Below are 22,351 nucleotides of genomic sequence, written 5' to 3' on the forward strand. Positions count from 1 at the left end.
CAGCAGCAGCACATTGGTCAGATGTGCAGGGATAGAGGAGGGAGCAATGGGAGCTTCTGCACCACTGCAGAAGGAATCTGTGCCCAGGAAGAGAGGCACAACCTCAGTACATGGGCCTGTTTAACATCATTCCATCCTCTGGGGACACAACCATCAGCTGCCAAGTCTACAGGAGACAATGATACAGCTTAGCACTGAGATCCATCTTCCCAGGGCACAAGCCTCCCAGCTGGCTTCAGTGGGAGTCTCATGTTTTGTGCTCCAGATTCGCAGTGAAATAGCCATGTTTTTCACATACATTAATTGAGAGAGGAGAAAATATTGGTGACCTGGGACTGGAGAAATCTGACAGGAGCTGTGACAGGAAATATTTCCACTTCCAGCAGGTTTGTACATTCACAAACATTTATCTTTCCCTACTGTGAGAAATACATTTACCAAATATAGCTTAATTACCTGCACAGCATGAGATAAATCTGACACCAAACAGTGCCTCAGCTTTTCATCACTTCCTATTCCTTGCAAAACAAAGTCAGGGACGTAAGATGAACAGTAGCCTCCTAGTAAGGATCTTCCAAAATTAGCAATACTGGGCTGGACAGAGTTGACTTCAACTAATTTTGACCTGCAAGAAAGCCATATCAAAAAGATGTACAACAGCAAACAGCAAATTCAGATTACAGAGGTTGCCTTTCAACTTTTTTCATATGTCCTCTAACTTGAAGTCAAGCACTTCTAAAAAAGTTTACAGTCAGCTTTTGCAGTCAGCTTATCATGGAAGCAGAGAATACAAGCCAAGATCATAATACACCATTAGTATTTTTTTCCAGACTACAGATCTCTCAATATCCCTTTACAACCAGCAAGCTCAAGAGACACTTTTCCAACCCCTGATGCCAAGTTAAGCTACAGTCCTCCAAATACATGACATGAGAAGAGGTTCCATCTCTTTTAGGCTCTGTTAGTGCTGAACAGTACTTACCCAGGGAAGGGAATCTCATATTCCTCTGCCCAATCTTCTTGCTCTCCTCCGTAATAGTTACTGCCCAGTCTAGTTAGATCATGGCCTGTATCCTCACTTTCACTGTCACCCAGGGCACTATCTGAACTCTCATTTCTTGGAATGTCCCAGTCAATTCCTGGGGCAACTTTTTTCTCTATGTTTTCTCTGTCCCCATGGGGGATGCGAACAGAGATTTTCTCTCTTTGGTCCTGCTCATTAAAGCAGTTTTTGTAGGTGTCTTGTCGAACACAGTCCATAAATTTACAAAATTCACTAGGTGGTTTGCAAGCCTTTGTACATAGCTTTTTAGAAAATTCTAAACTACTGTTGTGAGCAAGAAGGTTTGTAGCTGCTTGCCCTGGAATATCATCAGTAGTCCGGGTTTCAACTGCACTGTCATCAGTGAAATATTCATCAAACAGGCTCATGCTCTCAGCACTGTATGGGTTTGGGTTCCAGCTCTGATGCTCACTAGCAACTTGAGGAAAGGGTTCAGCTGTCCCACAGTCTCTATTTTGGTCCTCAACAGTTTGTTTAGCTTCACAGTTCTGATCAGCAGACACTCCTGCCTCTGCTGCTGGCGGGCTGTGATGCCTGGCAATTTGTTCCACTACTGCCTGACTTCTCAGTTCAATGTCTGAATCAGGTGACATGGAATCTCCGATGAGGAAAGTCACCTTTGTCTGAGCCTCGGCAGCGTTGCATGGAAACGTGTCCATGAAGAGCTTATCGGGTGGCTTCTTCTCCACAGCAACCCCGGGTGTCCTTGTCCCACCTCCCGCCTGGCTGCCCGGCTCCAGCACATCCTCACTCCTCCACGTGCCTGCCGCTGGCTCCAAACAAGATTCTGTCCCCACACATTTCTCAGGCGAAGCTGACCCTGTACACACCACAGTCTCTAGTTTGGTATCCAGGCAGGGCCTTGGTTGTGTCACATCCACAGCATCTTCCTGGCCTTCAGGAATGATGGTTCTGTTCTCATCTGAAGAAGAATCTAGCTCTACCTTAGGAGTGCTTTGCATGTCTTCTCTCTCTTGCTGTGCAACACCTTCTATGTTCTGTGCGAGGGAAACAGGACATTTGCAATATTTGCAGCTGCAGTTGGGAACTCTCATCTCTTCTGACTCCGTGGGTAGCAAGTTGCCCCTGTTTTTGTGCATTGTGACAAGCACATACTCAGACTCTTCCACTTCCCCTTTCTCCAGTGTGGTGGTGATAACAGTGCCAGGCATGACGATGGCCTCATCTTCCCCGTTTTCCAGAAGATGTGTCTCTTGAAGTTCAGAGCATCTGATGAAGTAAGTGAGGAAATAAAGCAATCTCTGGACCAGGTCATGTCTTTTGCCAACCACGACTGTTTTTGCTAATCTCACAGGTGATCCAATGGCCCCATAGAGGTCACCTAGGACAGGAAATTAAACACACAGTTATTTGGCATCTTTGCAATAAGCTATTCTTCTAAAAGCCATCTGTTGGGCCAGTTTTCAAAGACCAGGTCTAAAAGAGAGAAATACTAAAGCAATAGTTACAAAAGCTATGCTGTATTTTGTTTTCAAAAAGAGAATCCTGAAGATGCTGTTGGTATCATCTGTAAGGTGAGCCACTGGTCAGGGGGACATCTGATCTCACACATCAGGGAGCATTCACACCACCTCACTCCAGCTTTGGAGGCTCATCTCCTGGGATCCTTACAGCCATGGGAGAGAGGAGGCATCTGTGCTGAATTACCCTGGAGAGTCTGGAAACTGGACTGGACTTTTACCCACAAGAGAAAGCTGTAAAAGAAACAAACCTATGCCAGGAATGAGGACAAAATGTGACCATGTCAAATGTATGGCTGAAGCCAACCTCCTTCTCTTCCCCTCCTTGAGTTCCACTATGGGTTGGATGGGGTGCTCTGGCTGTACTTGAGTCACCTGGGGCAGTGCCTGTGTGTTCTGGAGGTATTAGGGCACTGCATGACTGCAGGGGTGAGGGGACAAGGAGTCCTCTCCAAGGCCAGCCTAACCACAGTGGGTCCCTCAAGTCACATGAAGCCTCAAATCAAATTTTCTTGCCAATCAAATTTTCTAGGCCATTCCTACCTGTACAGTAATAGGACAACCTCACAAAACATTCTTTCCCTTCCCTAATCAAATTCCATGAGACTATGTGTGCAGAGCAGGACAATCTGACCTCACCTGCTCTTCTCTACTGGGCAATTATCACAGTATGACCAGTTACACCAGTGACTGGGCTCTGAGACCTTTTCTGGGGGTTGCCAAGCTGTGACTTCCTGTTCTGCATCACTCTGTTGTATTAGAAGCATGTTCACTTTTGATCAAAAGATGAATTTTCTTGATTTTCTCATTCCAGAATGAGGTTTAGTGATAGTGGCATCCCAAAATATAAAAGCAGATTTTCCTTGTAGGAGGAAGACCAGAGGAGGCCTGGAATCCTCCACCAGCACCAGAGCAGGTGACCTTAAGGGACCCAACACAGATGACTAAAGAGGGTTTTACTTTTTGGCTAACATTTTATAATGGATAATGTCTTAAAAACTTAGAGCATAAAAAAACATACAGTCACCATCTCTAAGCTTGAAACACACTTTTGTCTCATTTTGTATTAAAAAATAAATAACCTGGGAGGGGAGTAACAAGCATCATAAAACCCATCTCATGTGTTCCCATTTATGTAGAGCTGCTGGGGGTTTAGAGGGAGTTGCCACGTACCGAGCTGAGCCCACAGTGGGTTGTAGGGATGAGTTTTGGCCAGCATGTCCACACTCTGGGAAGAATGCTTCTCCAGGAAGATTCTTATGGGTGGTTGGCCATTGGGCATGACAGTGGGGACCCAGGCCAGGTGGTTAGTCAGCACTGCAGTCAGCAAAGCTGGTAAAAACCTGAAAGCAAAATGTTCAACATGGCTTTTTTTTTCCAGATACCACTCAAGATGTTAAACTGACAGCAGCTCTAGTCTATATGGATCAAGGATTAAAGAAAAAGCCTGACAAAATCAGCAGAGATCATCCCTTCAGTCTTGGTTCCTTTGGCTGGACCCTCCCTCCCACCCTAGCTAAGAACTTTTAAATATGTGTTCTTTTATAAAACACATATTTAAAGTAAAATTAAATGTTTTAACTTTGTGGCATCTCACTGTTTGGCAATAATTATGAGACTTCCTATTTTTCAAGTTTTATGTTGCAAAACATCTCAAAACCAATTTATTTCATTCACTATAAGAAAGCAGGGACACTGTGTGGCTCCTGTACTCCAAGGAGATCCCAAACCCTTAAGACTTGTGACTATGGATAAGAGGGAAGACTATTGCTACCAAACCTGTAAAATAGCTGGGTGCTGTGTTCTTTCACTAACTAGTGTGCATTTTCAGGCCATATGGCTGCTCCTTTTTAAAAATAACCCCTCCCCAAGTTCTGTAGCTCAGACAGAGAAGTTGTGTTCTTAAGCTGGCAAAGCAGTTTTCACTGGCTAAGCAATTAAGGTGAAAAAACCTTCCTGAAAAACATTAACTACCTGATTTACTGCAATGATAGACATAGTTTCTGCTCTGTGGAGTTTTCCCAGTCAGTTTTCCTGGCAGGAGCATGGCCCAGGAGGCTCCACACACTAACACATGGTGCTGGTGGCCACTGTGGCTCACGTTTGGGGATGAAGAGCCAAATGCCTCAAAATAATGTTATTTGAATAATTTACAAGCATCAGGAACCCTACAGCTTCCATGCAGCCACACTAGAGACAGCCAAAGGAGGAGAAGAGATTTAAAACTAGATTAGGAAGGATAAAGGGCATAATTTTTCTCTGGTTTCTATCACTTAAAATCTTATCATATTTAAAATAAAGAAAACAAACCCAAATAAATGACTATTTAAATGTAACCAAGATGTACAGGACTCAGAATGGATCAAAGGAGACAATCCCAGCAAAGAGCCTCCAGTGAAGCAGGAACTGACCACAAAAAAATACATTTGCACTCATCACAACTCCCTGCAGTTTCTCTCATTGCACTGGGGCAGGAGAGGGTGGACCACAGTGACCACTGTCACCTTCCCATCAGGGGAGAGAAGAGATGACAAAGGTAGTGGCAGAGTTGGAGGATGGGAGCAGCAGCCCCTTCCCACCCTGCAGGGAGAAGTGACCCTGACCAAACATCTGATCTGCTAGTGTAGATCTACATTTGTGCTCCTTTTAGGACTTGAATGGAGACAAATCCTTTCCTTTTCCTTTCCTTTCCCCTTTGCTTTCCTCTTTCTTTTCCCCTTTCCTTTCCTCTTTTGTTTCTCCTTTCCCCTTCCCTTCCCTTCCCTTCCCTTCCCTTCCCTTCCCTTCCCTTCCCTTCCCTTCCCTTCCCTTCCCTTCCCTTCCCTTCCCTTCCCTTCCCTTCCCTTCCCTTCCCTTCCCTTCCCTTCCCTTCCCTTCCCTTCCCTTCCCTTCCCTTCCCTTCCCTTTTTTTCAGCATCTGCTCACAGCTGGGGCCTGAGGCCAGAGAGGTGAGCAAGCACTAATGAGCACAGCAGTTCTTCAGTGGCTTTTTAAAATCATTTCAGGTTTGAGAGCAATTTGTGGTCTGAGAGTATTACAGACCCAGCTCTTCCTGAAATGTCTAATCCTGTTCATCATATGATAACTGATTCTGAAAGGTAGGTTAATGCATTTTTTAAGGTATCTTCAACCCATTCCAGACATCCACACACATCACACACTTCTTATGGACATCTTTCGGAGGTTCAGCCTCTATCAAGATTTACAGGATTGTGGAGAAGCAGGAATTTAATGAGATAATTTCTTATTTGTTTGAAAAATAAGGTGTTTGTGGATGGCCTTTTGATCCTTTGATTACCAGGATTTTAACAAATGATTTAAAAATTGGTTTGAAATTAAAAGGCACAATCACATATGTAATATAGAAACTAAAATCCACCATACTGATTTTTAGAAGCATTTTCCATCAGGAAAGTGAACTCCTTCATGAAGCGATGGCATAGCTGGTTCTTCTCTGGTGTACCCGACATCATGGTGAGCCAGACAGGCTCCCCAATCCGTGGCATTGTGTAGAGATTGCAAATAGTTGTTCTAGAAAACAAAACCAAAGAATCCAGGAGGTTAAAGAAAGAAATAAACAAAAAAAAACCCCAAAAAACTCAACAACCCCCCAAAAAAACAAACCAACCAAAAAGAAACCCCAAACAACAACAAAAAGTAGAAACCCCAACTTAAAAGAAGTTTAAGTTCTGTGCAACACTTAGATCCAGCTATCATTTCTATCAGAAACAAAATTTCTCATAGCAGCCATTATCCAAACGGTGTTGTTCATTAAATAGTATGAATTCACCCTTTAGCTCTGAGAGCTGAACCTCACAGGTTCCTCCTGCATCCACCTGACTTCATCCCAAACACAGCAACATTCCCAGTCACAAGTCAAGAGCTGCCATGCTCTGAATGCAGAAGGAGTTGATGATTTCTTCTTGCTGTTTCTTTCTGCTTGTTCTTAATTTCATTTAAAACAAACATCTGTTTGTTTATGACTAGGACAAGATTATATGTATCTGACTTACAAAAGTAACTTTACTTCCTCCTTGCTTTAAAACCTTAGTGTATCTCCAGGCCAAACCTACCCAAGTGTGGATGTTTAGAGCAGGAAACCAATTCACATCTTTAGCCTTAAATAGAGAGTATGAGAGTCAAAGTGACCCTGTGGCTGTACCTATTACACACTCACCACATCCTTTGTAACTCTACAGAGGACAGTAAATGTATGATTAAAAATTGGCTCTGCAGTAAAATACCAGCTTAAAATCCTTCAGATTACTGTTAAACTTCTCTAAAATATAAACAAGGTATAGCTTAAAGTACAAAGCCAACCTTATGACACTGTGGGAACCTGTATTTTTAACACAGTAAAAATGTAAGCCTGCAAAACCCAAAAGGACATAGGAAATGACTGATCAATTCACGTTTCTCCCTACCTAATGCACTACTTTTTCTAGTAGTATTTTTGTTTTAAAAGGCAAAGATATACATTATCTCATTATCCCTGATTTATAAAGATCTTCTATGGATATCACGATCTCAAAATTTATGGGCACTTTCAGAAGCAAAGCTGTGCATACCAGGCAGGCAAACACACTGGAGCAGCAGCTGCCAAATGTTCCATGGTTTAGTGTTTGAAGTGAAACTCCCAGGAAGTGAGAGGTGCATGGCAGCAGCAGCACAGCACATCCCACCCTGCTGCAGGGACTGCCCGGGGAGGAGGGAGTCACCCCCCGGTTACTGGGCACAAAAGCAGTTGGGTGGTGACCCCAGAGCTGCTCCCCAAAGGGCAGCAAAGGTGACTGAGGTCACCAGGGCTGCTCCAGAAAGAAGAAGGTGAGGAGGCAGTGGCATTCTCTGCCTTACTTTTCCTACCAGTTTTCATCAAATACAAAATCCATTCTCCATGCTCATGTTCACAACAGTCAAAATCAACCTTGTCTTCTTCTAAGGTTAGACTTTCAAATCCTCCACTGACAGAAGCATGATGAGAGCACCACAAAATAGTCTGTGTGCTGGAGAGGGGGACAGCTGAGTTACCTCTGCACTCTCCAGCCCCCAGAGGCTTTGCTGTCTGCTGGATCACTTTGGAGCAGCCTCACCAGCTGCTCCATGTTACCCTCTGCTGCTGGTCCTGTCCTGGGAGGACAGCTCAGCCTGGTGACAGATCTGGGCACAAAGTCCTGCTACCTAGACATGAGTGGGGCACACAGCCAGGGACACCAGCACTGCCTCTGGGGCACCAGAAGCTCTCCAGCAGCACAGTCTTGGGGTACTGGGATTTCATTCCTCTGCAGGGGCAAGCTGGGACTGGGGGTGGGGTATTATTAGGGAAAGCTTTCTGTTCACAGGCCATTAAATGGAGTGAATGTTAATGATGCCCCCAAAAAAGAAGAAATTTCAAGTCTAGGGATCTCAAACTCAAGGAGTTTCAAAGCTCAAAACAAGTATGAAAACTTACACCCCCCAGACACAGTTGACCTGAGAAGCTGAAGATAAACAGCCAACTTAATGTAAAATAGAGCTTATTTCTCCATCCTATGCAAACTAACCCAAGCCAAGCCTCTTGCAGCCCGGCTGTTTTGAAAAAAGAAACTACTTCTATACTAAAACCAATATATTAAAGCACTTGTTTTCGTTGAAAAGATAGCCCGAGTCTTGTGATTCGTTATTTACTATTCTGGTAACCCTGGCTGCATCTGCAGCTGATAGTGTTTCCTCTGAGCCAGATCGGATTGCCCTGGCCAGGGGCCAGCAGGCATGTGACTGCAGTGCAGGGAACCCTCCTCACCAGCCAAGGCACCAATGGCACAGCGGCCAAGGGCAAGGATTAACTGCTTCACAGCTCTTCAACCACCCAGAGAACCACTCTCCTGCCAGATAGCAAAGGGCAAAAACGAAAATAAAACAAAAAACCAACACGAAAAAACCCTCCTCAAACACTACAGGGAAGTTAACTGGCTTTTAAAAATAACAATCATTAAAAACCCATCTGGCCCCTTCTCCTCCTGGCCTGCGGCTGTGCAGGGGCCCCACTCTCCCCCCGCCACACCAACATCTGAAGGAAAGCTCAGTTAATGAGACTCTGCTCTTTTGAGGGTTCCAGTACATTTAAATTGGTTTATATTTGGAAACGCCTCTGGGAGGCTGAACTCTAGCCTGGAGCTTCCAGGCACCTTGGCCCCAGCCATGCAGCACTGAGCACAGGGGCCAGAGGAGCCCCTCAGGAAACACCTTCACATCTCACAGGGCTTGAGAGCAAAAAGGAAGCCCTGAGCAAACCCCACCCAAATTCCTCTGGGGTCTGCCTGCCCTGTGGAACAGACGGCACCAAGGTGAGCAGCGCTGCTCCCACAGAGAGCACAGCAGGGCTGCTCCCTGCTTCACCCTCACCCACATACCAAAGCACCCTGGCCTTTGGCCTCCATTTTAGTACCAATTTTCCGTACCAATCCGAGACATCTTTCCTGGTGCTGTACAAACCAAATGAGCCAGATAGCTCCTCATGGATGAAAACATTCTGCTGCAACCCCCTTCCTCCCCAAGGAAAACGCACTGAACCTCAGCACTGTGCCCCCAGGGCTGCTCTGCTATTTAGGTGCCACAGCACAATGGCAGAGAAAGACAATAATCGGTAGTTTATAAAACTAAATTCAGATGCATTTGTTCCCTATCCTCATTCTTTCCTTCCAAAGATGATTTTTCCTTAAAAAGGAACAACAAAACAAAGGCAATCCCCACTGCAGGGAATGCAGCAGTGGGGCTCCCCACAACTCAGTGCCCATGCTGGCACCACTGAGCACAACACACCACCCAGTTCACAGCAGCATAAGCTGCTTAAAAATTACAGGCAGAAAATAGCATCAAATCTGTCTGCCAGAAAGCAGAGAGGTGTTTTCCCAGGCCCTGAGATCAGTGTTTCCTTGCTAGCTTGCATTTGTGCCACACAGGTATTAGTCAGATGCATAATCTGTGTTATCAATGTGCTGCGTTGGCTTCAGGTACTGGGGGAGCCGAAATGTTCATGCAAGTACAGTAGCTTATTTCATAAGTCATGTGTCTGCACAGCTGACATCCACAGAGAGTTCTAAGCCTCGAAGTCAAGTGTTAATAGCTAAACCCACCACTGCTTCAGAAAATTAAAAGTTACTGTAAAGTGACTAATGATGCAAAAGTAGGCCTGGACCTGGGCACCAAACTGATGGGAAATTTATCAACAGCCTCCATTTGCAGAAGCAGCCTGAGCCTTCAAGAGAAGGCAGCTTTGTTTTTCCCCAGATAAGACAAAAAGAGCAAATGAAGGCTCTGTTTTGCTGCCTTCTCCCCCTTCACTACCAGCAGGTAAATTGCTGCTGACCCAGCTCCCTTTTTGCAGGCAGTGGAGTGAGCTACAGCTACAGCCCTTTCCCTGCAGACAGAGAATCTGGGGGGGGCATGCTACCTTCCCAGATCAGCAGGGCAGCACATCCCCCCATGCCCACTGATCTGAAGTTATTCTAATCACCAGACAAGTGCACACCAGCTATTCTTGAGCATCTCTGAAAATCTGGAGGGTTTAAAGAAAAACAAACAAAAATATATTCTCCTTAAAACCAACCAGACTGCAATGAGTTAAACCAGCAACAGGATTACATTTTAGAATCACCAGCCCACTGAAGTCAACACCCTTCTTCCCTCCAGCACAATTTGCTAAGAGGACAGGAATCAACACAAGTCTCAGGTTCACCAAAGGACTCATCTCCTGACTTCCCCGTGACTTCAGTGGGAAAGCAGACACCTAAAGAGATAATAGTGTCCTAAATGGGTTTGCTGAACCTGTGCCAAAGCATCTTTGCATCCAGCCTTTGGTATTTAAATATACCTCTCTCTTCTTACCAGACATATCCTGCATTGCTTTGAAAAGCAAGGGGGTCTTGCATGTCACAGAAACGAGGATGGCACATGCTCTTGCATGTCACAGGGGCAAAATGACGCTGCCTAGACTGGGGGCACCAGCTGTTGCCCACCTCTGAATGCAATCCCTTAAAAACCCTAACAAAACTCAAAATTGCTGAAGGCTGCTGCCCCAAGAAATTAATTTCTATGAAATTAAACTGGATTTAATTTACTTCATTACACTATTAAAGAGCAATATTTATATCACCATGGAAACCTATGCATAAAGCTGGTGGTTACATGCTCCAAATGCTGTTTATGCAGTGGCCATGTCATGGGAATGATCCCAGCTCCTGGTGTGCAGTCAGTGCCAATCCACCCATGTCCACTCTGACCATGCTTTCTGCCTCAGCCTGACCACAGCAGCCTTCCTCATGCCATCCCAGCTCAACACTGCTGAGCATCCCTCCAGGAGGAAAATCCAGTACAGGGGATTTGTTTTGTATTTCCAGGGTTTTTTTTTTTCCCTACTTTTGACTTGGGATAGGTGCCCTTCCCCAGCCCTCTGGAACTGTTTAACTTGGAAGGACAAAGGAGAACGGGCAAAGGCCGCTGAGTATATCTTCAGGGGGAATGTTTTGGGGGGAAGGTTTGGAAAACAGCTGGGGAGCTGCTGTTAACAGAGGGTGGGAAGGCATAGAAATGGCTCAGGGAGAGAGCTGAGAGGCAGAGCAGAGCTGTGGGAGTGGAGGAATCATCGTGGCTGCTCTGAGTTGCTGAACTTGTCTCAGGCCCCTGGGCAGGATCAGCGGCTCCCAGCAGTCATGAGTTCTCTCGGCTCCCTCTCTTGGCACAGCTTATCCTATCCACCTCTCACCGCAGGCCCACGTGCTCCCTCCTTTTTGCCTTCTGTCCCTACAGGACATATCCTCTGCCTTTCCTTGTGACTGCCTGGAGGTGAACTTCTGAAAAAATTTAAAATATACTGTGCCTTCATCCTGCAATGCCACCTAATCCATGGCATTCAGGTGGAATTGTAGAAACATAAATGAGCCCTCAGGATCATTCTCTGTTCAGTAAAACACATCCTGATGTCAGAAATTTCTTTTTATAATATCAGAGCATTGTCTCCAATAATGTCCCTAAAACATAGCTCTACAGTGGTTGTAAAAGGAAGCACCCTGCCACTCCCATGTGAGAGGAGATGAATCACTCGAAACAGATGGATTTCTTCTTAACTCCCTCCCCATAACTTCAACTATGGAAACAAAATACAGGTAAATGCCAGGGATGTGCTTGTATGTGTTACTTTGTATAATAACTGTTGAACAGAAAGGATCTGCAGGTACCAATAGCCAGAGAATACAGCACTGCATTTTACTGTGGGAAAATACAGCTCTTCTCTTCTGAGCTGATTTTGTGAAACACCTTTAGAGCACAGCTTAGAGAGGGGTGAGCTTTGCTCACACTTCAGGACAATACACACTACAGGAGGATTTCCCTAACAGGGCATTGCAGTACTTTCCCCCCTCCTGACAGGCCACAAAAGACCATTTAAGAGGTCACTGGGATGTTCCTCATCACCTAAAGCATAGAAAACCTTGAACATCTGTGTCCTGTTCACACAGGACTGATGTACACACACACCCCTGGAAAAATCCAAAAACTGAGATGCATTGGAATAGCTTGGTATCACCAGTCCTTTGCTGTATTAACTTCTGCAGAACACTTTAGACATTTTAAGTTACTTATCCTGCACTAAGAAGATCCTTCTAAAACAGGCTCAAGTGCTTTTGAAGAAAGAGATATGAAAGACAGGACACATAGGGCTCACCTAAACTCATTTAGGGCATCCACAATTCTGTTATATGCCAAACTCCGCTGGCTGGCATCAGCTGATCTCCGACTCATTTTCATGGCCTTGAAAACAATCATTAAACAGATAAATAACACAGAGCTACAGAAGCACAGAAAATTGAGAACCAAGTCATGTGTTTGACTTAATCTTTCATTCAGCTGATCATGCAAATAATTATTTTAAGTGATAGTGACAGTCCAAGTGCCAGCTTTCCCATCTGAGGGAAGACCAGGTGAGGCACATTTGCAGCTTCTGCCTCTTTTGTGCTTTTCACCATCCAAGGCATAGAAGGGGTCAAAGTTTTAACTGCAGTGATGCAATTCCCACACCTAGCATCAAGCTGATCCCACTAACTAGCAACAGCAGTTAGAAATTAATCTGACAGGGTTGGGAGAACATACAGCAGTACAAGTACAAGAAGCCAAAGCAAATGTGTTTACCTGTTCTATTGCACTCTTCAGTTTGTTCATGTGACTTTCAAAAAGAGGGAAGTGTGAAAAAAAGAACTCGTTAAATTTGTTGTTTTCATCTTCATCTCTTGAGAGTGAAAAAATAACGCCAATTGCTATCTTTTTCTTCCTAACAATTCCTGGGTTTGGACCAGAGCTGTCATCTGACAAGCTGAAGCTTTCATCCATGGACCTTGGAGTATGAACAAAAGGGAAAGTTAATGTAATCCACTGCTTAAAAGTTGTACCTTGGTTTCCCATGTAATTCAGTTCTTCAACATTTAACTTCAACAAACACCTTTTGCTTGCATGTGTTATCAAATCATCATCTTTGATAACAACTTCTTTGTGATATTTTTACAAACAACTATTAATTGCTTCTGAAATCACGAAAGTCTGGAACCAGATTCAAACTGTTTGTAGGAACAAAATATGGTATTCCAGTTCTCTCCCATCCCTGCCAAGAATTTGTATTTTGAGTACGATTTTAGGGCTTCTTATCCTCAAAAATACAGCCTACAGATTTACATGTTGCTGAAGGCTTTACAGTCAGTGAAAAAACAATGAATGTCATGAGGAAAACAGAGACTAAAAAAGATCAGCCTGACTTACACCTCTGTAAGTATCCCACTGAAAGCATCAGCAAGAGCAGATGTACATATGCAAGAGCAGAATCAAGCTGACAACGGTGTATGGGCAGCAAGCAGCATTTCAATCCCCAGCTCACCATCGAGGGAAGACCCCATTCTCCAAGCTGGTCGTCTGGCTGCGACGCCAACGCCGCTGGTAGCTGCTGGCACAGCTCTTGTTAAATGAGGAGCCCGGAGATGGAAACGGAGTGATGAGCAGACTGCTAAGAGATGCTGCAAGAAAAAGAGGAATAAAAATCTTTCCAGAAGAAAGAGGATTTGGAATAGAACACCAGCAACTAAATGAAGTCCCTCAAGATATACTGGTGTTGCTTCTCAAGTGCCTTCCCTTTTGCTTATCTATGTTTCTAATATAAAAATAACCAGTTTATAATGACATTAACAAGCCATACAAGCACGACAAGGGCGGGACAGTCCTGCTGATTTACATAATAGGCAATGCACAGGATGCACCTTGTTCAGCAACCTGAGTATCAGGAAATAAATTCCTTGTGCAAAGGAGTAATGTTGATCACATCCTTTTACAGCCTTTACAATCCTAACCCAAGTGTCCAACATCCTGAATTCGGAGGGAGGAAAGGGGTGTTGTTGAGGCCAATTTGTGTTTTAATATTACCATCACAGGAACACAGAATCACAGAATGATTTGAGTTGGGAGGGATCTGAAAGCTCATCTCATTCCATCCCCTGCCATGGGCAGAGGACACCTTTCACTAGACCCCGTTGCTCCAAGCCCCATCCAACCTGGCCTCCTGGATTTGGAAAGGAGATGACAGCAAGTATTGTTTAGAAATGCTGCAAGCTCAATATTCAATTCAACAAGCTCAATATTTAATCTGCCTTGCTTTTTTGCAAGGTTACTGTGAGGTGCCCAGTACACACCCTCAACACCTGCACCACCTGGACCTGTACAGAAAGGTGTCATTAATGTCACACAGAGCAAACCAGAACAATCCCATTTCAGCACTACTTCATGACGTGCAGAGATCTCATGACAAATATTACTGAATATTTTTGGAGTTTACAGGGTTAACACGTGGAACTGCCATTACCAGATCTTGCTATACCGCTGTCTCTGTCCTCATTCTGCTCCCTCCCAGGCATATCCATAGGGTTGCTATGAACTGGAAAACATGGAATACCAATTAGCAGGGGAATGTACAGTTCCTTTCTTGTTTGCAGATCTCCATGTAATTAATGAAACAAAAACATGCTCATTAATTCAGATCAACAGCACTGCACAAGGCCATCACCAAGAAAGGCTGCTTAGATGAACAAACCAAAACACTTACCTGAGAAGCCTGTATGTGTTTTTCTCAAGTCCATACACCTATTTTAGTGCAAACTAAAACTAGGACTTTATTTTTTTCCACAGATAATTTCCAATAAAATTTTATTTAAAAATTTATTTACCAAGAGGATGTTGGTCACATCTGCAGTATTCAGTGTATAGGCAAAAATCCACCAAAACTCAAAATAAACACAACGTCATTCCTATACTCCAGCTTTCTCAGGTATTATATGTGTGTATATAATGTATAAATATATGTATATATAATATATATTCTATACAACAATGTACAATATATTATACATATACAATGTATATGTGTAAATGTAAAATTTTGAAATAAAATTTTAAATTTTGAATGATGTCTTGAAGAAATTGATACTTTTAAGTTGTGAGCAGTGCATTGGTTGTTCAACTAAGCTGTAAGCTGTTGAGATTCATAGTCTACATATAGACAAGATCAAAGGTGTGTCAGGCTCAATAGTCTTTAAATGTGATATATTTTACAAATATGTGTGTGAAATAAAGCTACTCAGCCATGGAAATAAGACCCAGCCATTAAAAGCAGGAAATGTCCATTTTGAATTAATCTAATTTAGCTGTAATTTTTACAGTTTGGTTGAAACCAATCCAGATCAAAATAGCTTGATGTAATATTGTAAAATCGCCATAAACATTAATTCAATATTTAAATATTTAGGTTTCCAAAACAAAACAACACAGACAATCCCAAAGAGGACTACTGAATGCCTGCTGTCCTCTGGGAATTTAAGGAATATGTCTGGAAAGGTAACGGGAGCAAACACCACTGTCCCTTTTTCCTTTTTTTAAACATGAGATCTTATTTGCAGGGCTAAACTACAAACCCACACAGTTTGTCACCCCAGCTAGACTAGCCCCACAGCACAGCACACCGCAAACCTGCAAAGAAAGAGGCGCTCCGGATGAGGCGGAGCGGACCTTGCTCTGAGAATGCCCGCCTGGGGCTGCAAAGCTGGGAAAGACCTACATGGCAAAACGTAAAATACACATCAGAGAATGAGGTTAGTAAAGCACAACAGTCCATAGGGAGGAGGGGCCAGGGCAGGGAGAAGGTTTAAGCCAACATAAATGCAGAGTAACACAGGCAGGAGAACAGCTCTGAGGCTTTACCAGAATGCTGATGCAAGGATGAGTCTCACAGTTGGGCTATACAGTATTTATAGATTAAAATAATAGACCCAGCTTTCTACTGTCTCCCATACAAGGATGGGATTTCTCAAAAGGGCTTTCTTTTTTTTTATTTTAAGGTTGAAAAATGATTAATGTATGCAGGCTTAAAGCCTAACTTGACCACAAACAGGAGATTCATCAGAGAGTATAATGTTTGTTTTAACATCCACACTGGTGGGGTAGCTGGGAACACTGCTTCTGAAGAGAAGAACGGGGGAGAAAGAAGGCAGGAATTCATCTTAGTAGAACCAACAGAAAATTACAGGCTGAAGTAGTTCTGAAAATAGTCAGTACATAAGTTGAGTGAAATGATCACACAGAAAATAAATGTTAGCAGTCTCAGCAGTTCATTTTAACAGTAATACTGGATTATAGATATACTGGGGAAACAGTGTATTTACTGTACACAGAGCCAGAAAAAAAAATACATAAGTATTTTTAAAGAGTTAATTGCCAGTCCCTCTACTAAATTTGAAGCCAATGCTCACTCAAAGTTTTTGATTACACAAAACAAGAAGGCCACACCTCAAATCTCCCTTCCATTCTCTTAGGCCTCCAGCCATTAAAGGGAACACATGACCAGAGCTGCTTGGTTTTTTTTTAACCAGCACATCTGAAAAAAACACCTTGTAAATAGTTCCCAGCCAAAACACATAGACCCTCCTCCTGTCACAGGTGAGTCAGAAGCAGTCTCTGCTGCTGAGCACAGTTGTTCAAAATGCTGCAGTTACAGATTAACTCCTCTCCCTACTTTACCCAGGTTCCTTCTGTGCTCAAACGGGAACTGTAAACAAACACTGTTGAAAACTTGTGCAGCTCAATCACAAAGAAATCTTCAGCATCCTCTTCTTGCTGGCAGTGTTGTGCCTCATGCCATACACCCTTGCTCCGAGGTGCCCACACCACCTGCTCAGTTCTTGGGGCAGTCACCAGTCAGCTCACAGCTGGACACAGGTGAACAGGTGGCACTGGCTACACCTGAATCCCTCCATGCCTAAGAGCTGCATTATCCAAACTGGAACTTGCAGCTTAGATCACTCTAATAATACAGCAAACTTCTGCCAGGTATAAGCCACAGCAAACCCTAACAAGTACATGAAGGTGATCTCCTCCCTCTTAGATCAGGCACCTCATTCACTGTGAAAATCGCAATTCAAGTCAGAAAGGACTACTGAGTATTAAGAAAAATGCCATCTTTTTAACTTTCCTGACTTAGTGAATTCAGGAAGCCTTTAATAGATAATAGGTTCTTACACCCTTAATTGGTTTCCCTTACAAATGGGCTACTGTGAATTATTTTAATGAGGTATATAGCTCATGAGCTTGAGAAGCATTTAAGCCCATGCTTGGGCACAGTCTTAGCAAAGTCAGTGTGAAGTAAACAGCCCCAAGGACCAAAGTCAGAAACCCATTTAAGAGTAACACAATCATCAAATATATTCCTTTACTTCCAACCCTATAAAAACATATTTTACATACAGCAATATCCTGGGAAGAAATTGTGAAAATAAGCCCCTTATTCCACGTACAACAGACATTTGCTTGGAAAGTCAACAATCAAAATGAAGGGAAAGGGAGGATGTGGTGTAGAGCCATGGATCAGGCTGCTACACTGGACAACCAAGCACTGAAGTCCTGCCATATCAACTCAACTGTTACCAAGAGGAAAAGCCAAGACCTTTGCTATCTAATGTTCATGGAGCCTCCACCCTTAGCTCTCCCAGGGAAGCTGAGAACTGAGGATGCCAGATGGTTTCTCAAGACTGCTTAGCTCCCATGGTCAGCCAGAGCAGAGAACACAGAGATATTCTGTCTAATCTGATCTGAAGCTCCAGGGCAGCTGTGCAAGGTTAACTGAGACTCATACAGGACACGTGGCTACATGTGCTCAAGTGGGCAGAGTACAGGGCAGAATGAGAATTATTAATGAAAATAAAACTGGGGAACTGAGCCAGGCAGAATCAATCCTGCCTGATCAGAGATACACTGTTCAGGAAATTCTACAGAATGTTATTTTCCAACATTTTCTGTATTTGAACTTAAGTATATATAAATATTTCTATTATGTATTTTATATGCACATATGCAGCTGTGTATACTGAATGACTGCTAATTCCCTGAACAGTCCAATTTATTCTCTTTCAAGCTCCATCAGCATTAATTTTCTGTTACATCTTTAGCTTTTTTTAAATTTGATTCTATTTAAAAGATCGGCATATTCTAGAATCTATGATTACTCAATTAAAGATATCAGCAAATAAAATCTGTTTGCAATTACCTATGTTCCCAAGAAGTCCATTCATAATTGTACTGTGGTCAGGCTTTAATGTATTGCTGTCTTGATTAATGAACTCAAGACTGTCCTGCAACCTGTAACAAACATAAAACAAAACCAGTGATTTGCATTTCAGTCGAATAGAGAGCAGTTCATTATAGCCAAAATGGAACAGACAAGGTAAGAACACAGGCTTCCACTAGAAGAAGCTTTTATAGCATAAGCCACATTCTCAGGTGGGTCACTTAATAACAGAAAACTAAACATGGAACCCTCTGAACACAGGTATTTTTGTAACACCTATTTCTTCATCTTGGACTGAATCCCCTAGGTTGCAGGTAGGTACTTTTGTACCTTACAATATCCACCTTCACCATATCAGCAAGGAAGGAATGGTTCATTCATTCCCTTAGAGCCAACTGAGGTGAAGACAGCCAGGAGGGAAAAGTGAGGACACTACTGACAGGATGTAGCAAGGAGTTATTTTCATAGAGAAAGAATCTGTAGAATCCAAAGAAAGTCCTGTGTGTTGTTACATTCATCTACTTCTGTGCAATAGCTACAAAGTGTAGAGGACTCACGTGTTCAGACTGCCGTAGATGCTGCTTCCCGTGCGAGCTGTGAACACCTTGCTGAGCATGAGCTGGGGAGGGGAGCTGGAGAACAGGAGGGAAGATGTCAGTCAGAAACAGTGCCAAGACAGGCTTTGCCTTCCATTTCACAGCTCTCCAGATTTTACTGACTTTAACATAACAGCCTTTTATTTCAAAAATTACATCAGACTGACTTTAAAGCAAACACAGGAATCCCTTTTACTCTGCACTTGTTGCATTCAGTTCATTAGTTATCAGCACTAAAGAGTGAGTCTTCTGAAAACACCAACAGCAAAAAGTTCATCTTACCGGATCTGATGAATTTTCAATGTGGAGCCCTTGTAGCTCATAGCCACAGAGCCAAACATCATTTCTCCAAGCATGCTGGCATCTGAGGAGCACCGAGAACCCTGCAGAAAACAAACCCACCAACATTTGTTTTAATCACTTTAGAGGCACACTTCTACTAAGGCAACATACAAGAGAGAAAATATTATTTATTTAAAATATTAATATGGAAAATATCTTGCTGGAACACTGTTGAATATGCTAAGTTGAACAGTTTAATTAAGATAATGCTAACAGAGAAAGTGATCTTCACACTCGCTGTGAGCTCAATCACTAAAACCATGCAACAAACTAAAGCCACCTACGTGAGAGGAAGCAGATTCCAACAGCACTGAGCCAGGGGACTAAACTTTTAAGAATGTGTTAACACACCTTACTGAATTAAGCCTAAACCTTGTTCCTCCTTGACAAGAAGAATCACCAGTTCACTGGAGATGTTAGACTGTGCAATGAAACCAAATATGATTAATGTTTACTTGACAAAGACTGATTCATAATTTATCCATGGATGATATTTTATATGGGATGAATCTCTCCCTGGTGCTTCTGTAATGGCACCAGGAAAGAGCTGCAGCATCATGATACCAGGCTAAAGTGGTGCAATTTCTGCTCCTCTGGTGCCAGGAGCTTGCTGTAAGACACATAGGATAAATACCAAGGAGCAATGTCACTATGCTGCATCATAGGCTAGGGCAAATTCTGCAAACAAAACCCTAAAATTAAAAAAATTACTCTGGGCAATCAACTCGAGACAACTGTACTGCAGACAGACTTATTTGTGAATTTTCAATGACTGTGATTACTGTCCCTTTGTCCAGGGCTGTTTCACCTCTAGGCCAGCAGAACATTAGTGCTGGGTCTCTACTTGTACCTTGCCCTGAATAATTTAAAATGTGGTGATCACTCACTAACAGAGCTCAGCCAGTTCTCAGGTGAGGAAGTTTGGCACTGTGCAGAAGAGCAACATGTTTCCTTCAAGGTGTGTGATAGCATGTAATTACTCCATTCCCTGGAGTAATCCTTCTAAAAGATCCCTTAAACAACTCACAGAAACAATCCTGTTGCAAGATGCTCAGTGCTTCTCCGTATTCCTTATCCAAGCTCTGAACAACCAGTATCCTGAATAACCATGTATTCCACACAGGACTGAAATACAGTGTCACAGAATGGTTTGGGTTGGAAGGGACCTTGAAGCTCATCCAGTTCAACCCCTGCCATGGGCCTGGACACCTTCCCCTACACCAGGTTGTTCCAAGCCCAGTCTAGCCTGGCCTTGAACATTTCCAGGGGTAGGGCAGCCACAGTTCCAGTCCTCTGGGCAACCTGTGCCAGTGTCAGACAGTGAGCCTGGAGCACAACCAAGGACAGGGTGTCCCCACCAGAGACCCCCACCAGGAGCAAGAAGAACTATGAACATCCCACTCAGTGTTTCTGCTCACAACAGCCTGTAGGACAAGGGCAGGAATAAGGAAATGCTCATCAGCCAAAAGGCAACACACAACATTTCTCAATTTTTAGCTCTTTTCAAACACTGTCAATTAAGCTGATGATACTTTTAACTATAGCCATACTTTTAACCTCTGAAATCTATCCCTGCAAGGAGAGGGGATGGCTGAAAGCAGAAACCACAACTGGAAAAACGAGGGTGCAACTCTGAGGTAAGTGTTCAATGACAGGGAAAAGCTGAAAGGGATTTCACTGAGCTGGATCTCAGTGAAATTTCCATCTCTGCCTCCCAGGACATCCCACTGCTCAGGTGCACTGTAAGGCAGTACTGGAAAAACTGGAATTTAAAACCAGTCAGTATGACCCAGCAGCTCCAAGGAAATCTCAGCACAGATGCTAATGACTCCAGGAAATAACAGGCTTGCCAGCATCACAAAATCCTGACTTAAGAACACTGCAAATTACTACAGCCTCACGCTATGATTGTTGTTTTCAAATCTGTTGCAGATCTCCAAATGAAGGACGCAATTCTGATCAAATGTCAAGCCCTTGATGGTGGGTTTTGATTTCAACTTTCTGCTGTTGTGAAAATGTAAATCTAAAGCTCAGTAAAAATACTTTATCTTAAAGTATTGATTTTCTTTGTCAGACAACCAAATTAAAGTGAAAATCAGTTGCTTTCAAATTTAATTATAGGGGTTTCCCTTTCCTCTGAAAGACAGACAAGCCCTGCTGAAGGCAAAGAGCGTGGTAAGATGAGCCCATGGCCTGTTCAGTCTGGCATTTCATCTACTCTTAATAACAATAATTTTACCATGCATAACCAAAGACACATATTGAATGTATTTAGTATGGAAACACTGTTACAGCTCAACTCTTTGGGCCTCTAATGCTGCAAAATACAGGTCACTCAAGACCAAAGCAGAGTGCAACCATCTAGGGAAAGGGGTTAAATATTAAGAACTCAAACAAAAAGTAGCCAAGAAGCACCTGGCAAAACTGTGGCACTTACAGCCTGGACACAAACAAACTCCTCAGGTCACAGTTTAGAGCTCCCATAAAAACTGATCATAAAATACCTCACAATTTGTGATTGTACATTAACATATTAGAGGTAGTAACATTTGCATGATTTGGAAATTACATTTCTGAACATATTTACAGCTTTTTACACTTCTCTTATGGTACATATTGTCCTGTCAATAACTAGGTATATCTGTAAATTAAAAATACAACAAAAAAATAGATGTTAAATATGGGACATAATTACAAATATGGAAGCCTGGAACAAAACCTCTGTATTTCACCTTGCAATTAAAGTTGCTCATGTATAATCAAAGTATATTTAAACAAGAAAACATAAAGCAGTATTTTAAAAAATCCCATAGTGTTATATTATTTGAACTTCCATTTTATAACCTTATAAAAAACTAACAAGAGAACTTACAAATTTTGCAAATCCAATAAGCAACCTCTGCAGTTACAGACACAGCAGTTGGAACAGAGGAAATGCTAGGCTGAGTGAAGACTGGACAAATTTACTCTGGCTGTTCTGCATACCCAATACTAAATTTTACTGCACATTTTTGTCTCTCTGCTCACTTGCTGAGGAAGCCTGGAAGGAGTCTGATGAATGCAGTAAATAGTTTAGAATAAATATGCTGTGGAAGACCAACTTCAGCTGAAAGTGTGTGGCACACTCACATAGCCACTGTGATTTCAGTTTAACTCAGTAAGATTTTGAGTGAGTGATGCACATGAGGAAATGGGGACTTCAAAGGGAAAACATTCCACAGCTTTAAAATATATGCTCATGCCAAAC

General features: G+C 42.9%; 1 protein-coding gene across 4 annotated transcripts in view; it reads right to left on the minus strand.

Moving 5' to 3' along the window:
* FNIP1 (folliculin interacting protein 1) overlaps positions 1 to 22,351 on the minus strand; it is a 65,275-nt gene that overhangs the window by 5,897 nt on the left and 37,027 nt on the right. For 3 of the 4 annotated variants that reach the window (XM_058848731.1, XM_058848732.1, XM_058848735.1), the window contains exons 4-15: positions 19,045 to 19,145; positions 18,724 to 18,798; positions 18,146 to 18,237; positions 15,577 to 15,660; positions 14,417 to 14,488; positions 13,442 to 13,577; positions 12,706 to 12,907; positions 12,242 to 12,327; positions 5,929 to 6,075; positions 3,718 to 3,887; positions 983 to 2,405; positions 457 to 625 (exon numbers count right to left, since the gene is read on the minus strand). In XM_058848731.1, coding sequence (XP_058704714.1) covers positions 457 to 625; positions 983 to 2,405; positions 3,718 to 3,887; positions 5,929 to 6,075; positions 12,242 to 12,327; positions 12,706 to 12,907; positions 13,442 to 13,577; positions 14,417 to 14,488; positions 15,577 to 15,660; positions 18,146 to 18,237; positions 18,724 to 18,798; positions 19,045 to 19,145 — 2,757 coding nt within the window. The remainder of the gene's footprint in view (positions 1 to 456; positions 626 to 982; positions 2,406 to 3,717; positions 3,888 to 5,928; positions 6,076 to 12,241; positions 12,328 to 12,705; positions 12,908 to 13,441; positions 13,578 to 14,416; positions 14,489 to 15,576; positions 15,661 to 18,145; positions 18,238 to 18,723; positions 18,799 to 19,044; positions 19,146 to 22,351) is intronic. The other variant, XM_058848733.1, reaches the window with a different exon arrangement.

Source organism: Poecile atricapillus, chromosome 13, assembly GCF_030490865.1.
Source record: "Poecile atricapillus isolate bPoeAtr1 chromosome 13, bPoeAtr1.hap1, whole genome shotgun sequence".
Taxonomy (NCBI): domain Eukaryota; kingdom Metazoa; phylum Chordata; class Aves; order Passeriformes; family Paridae; genus Poecile; species Poecile atricapillus.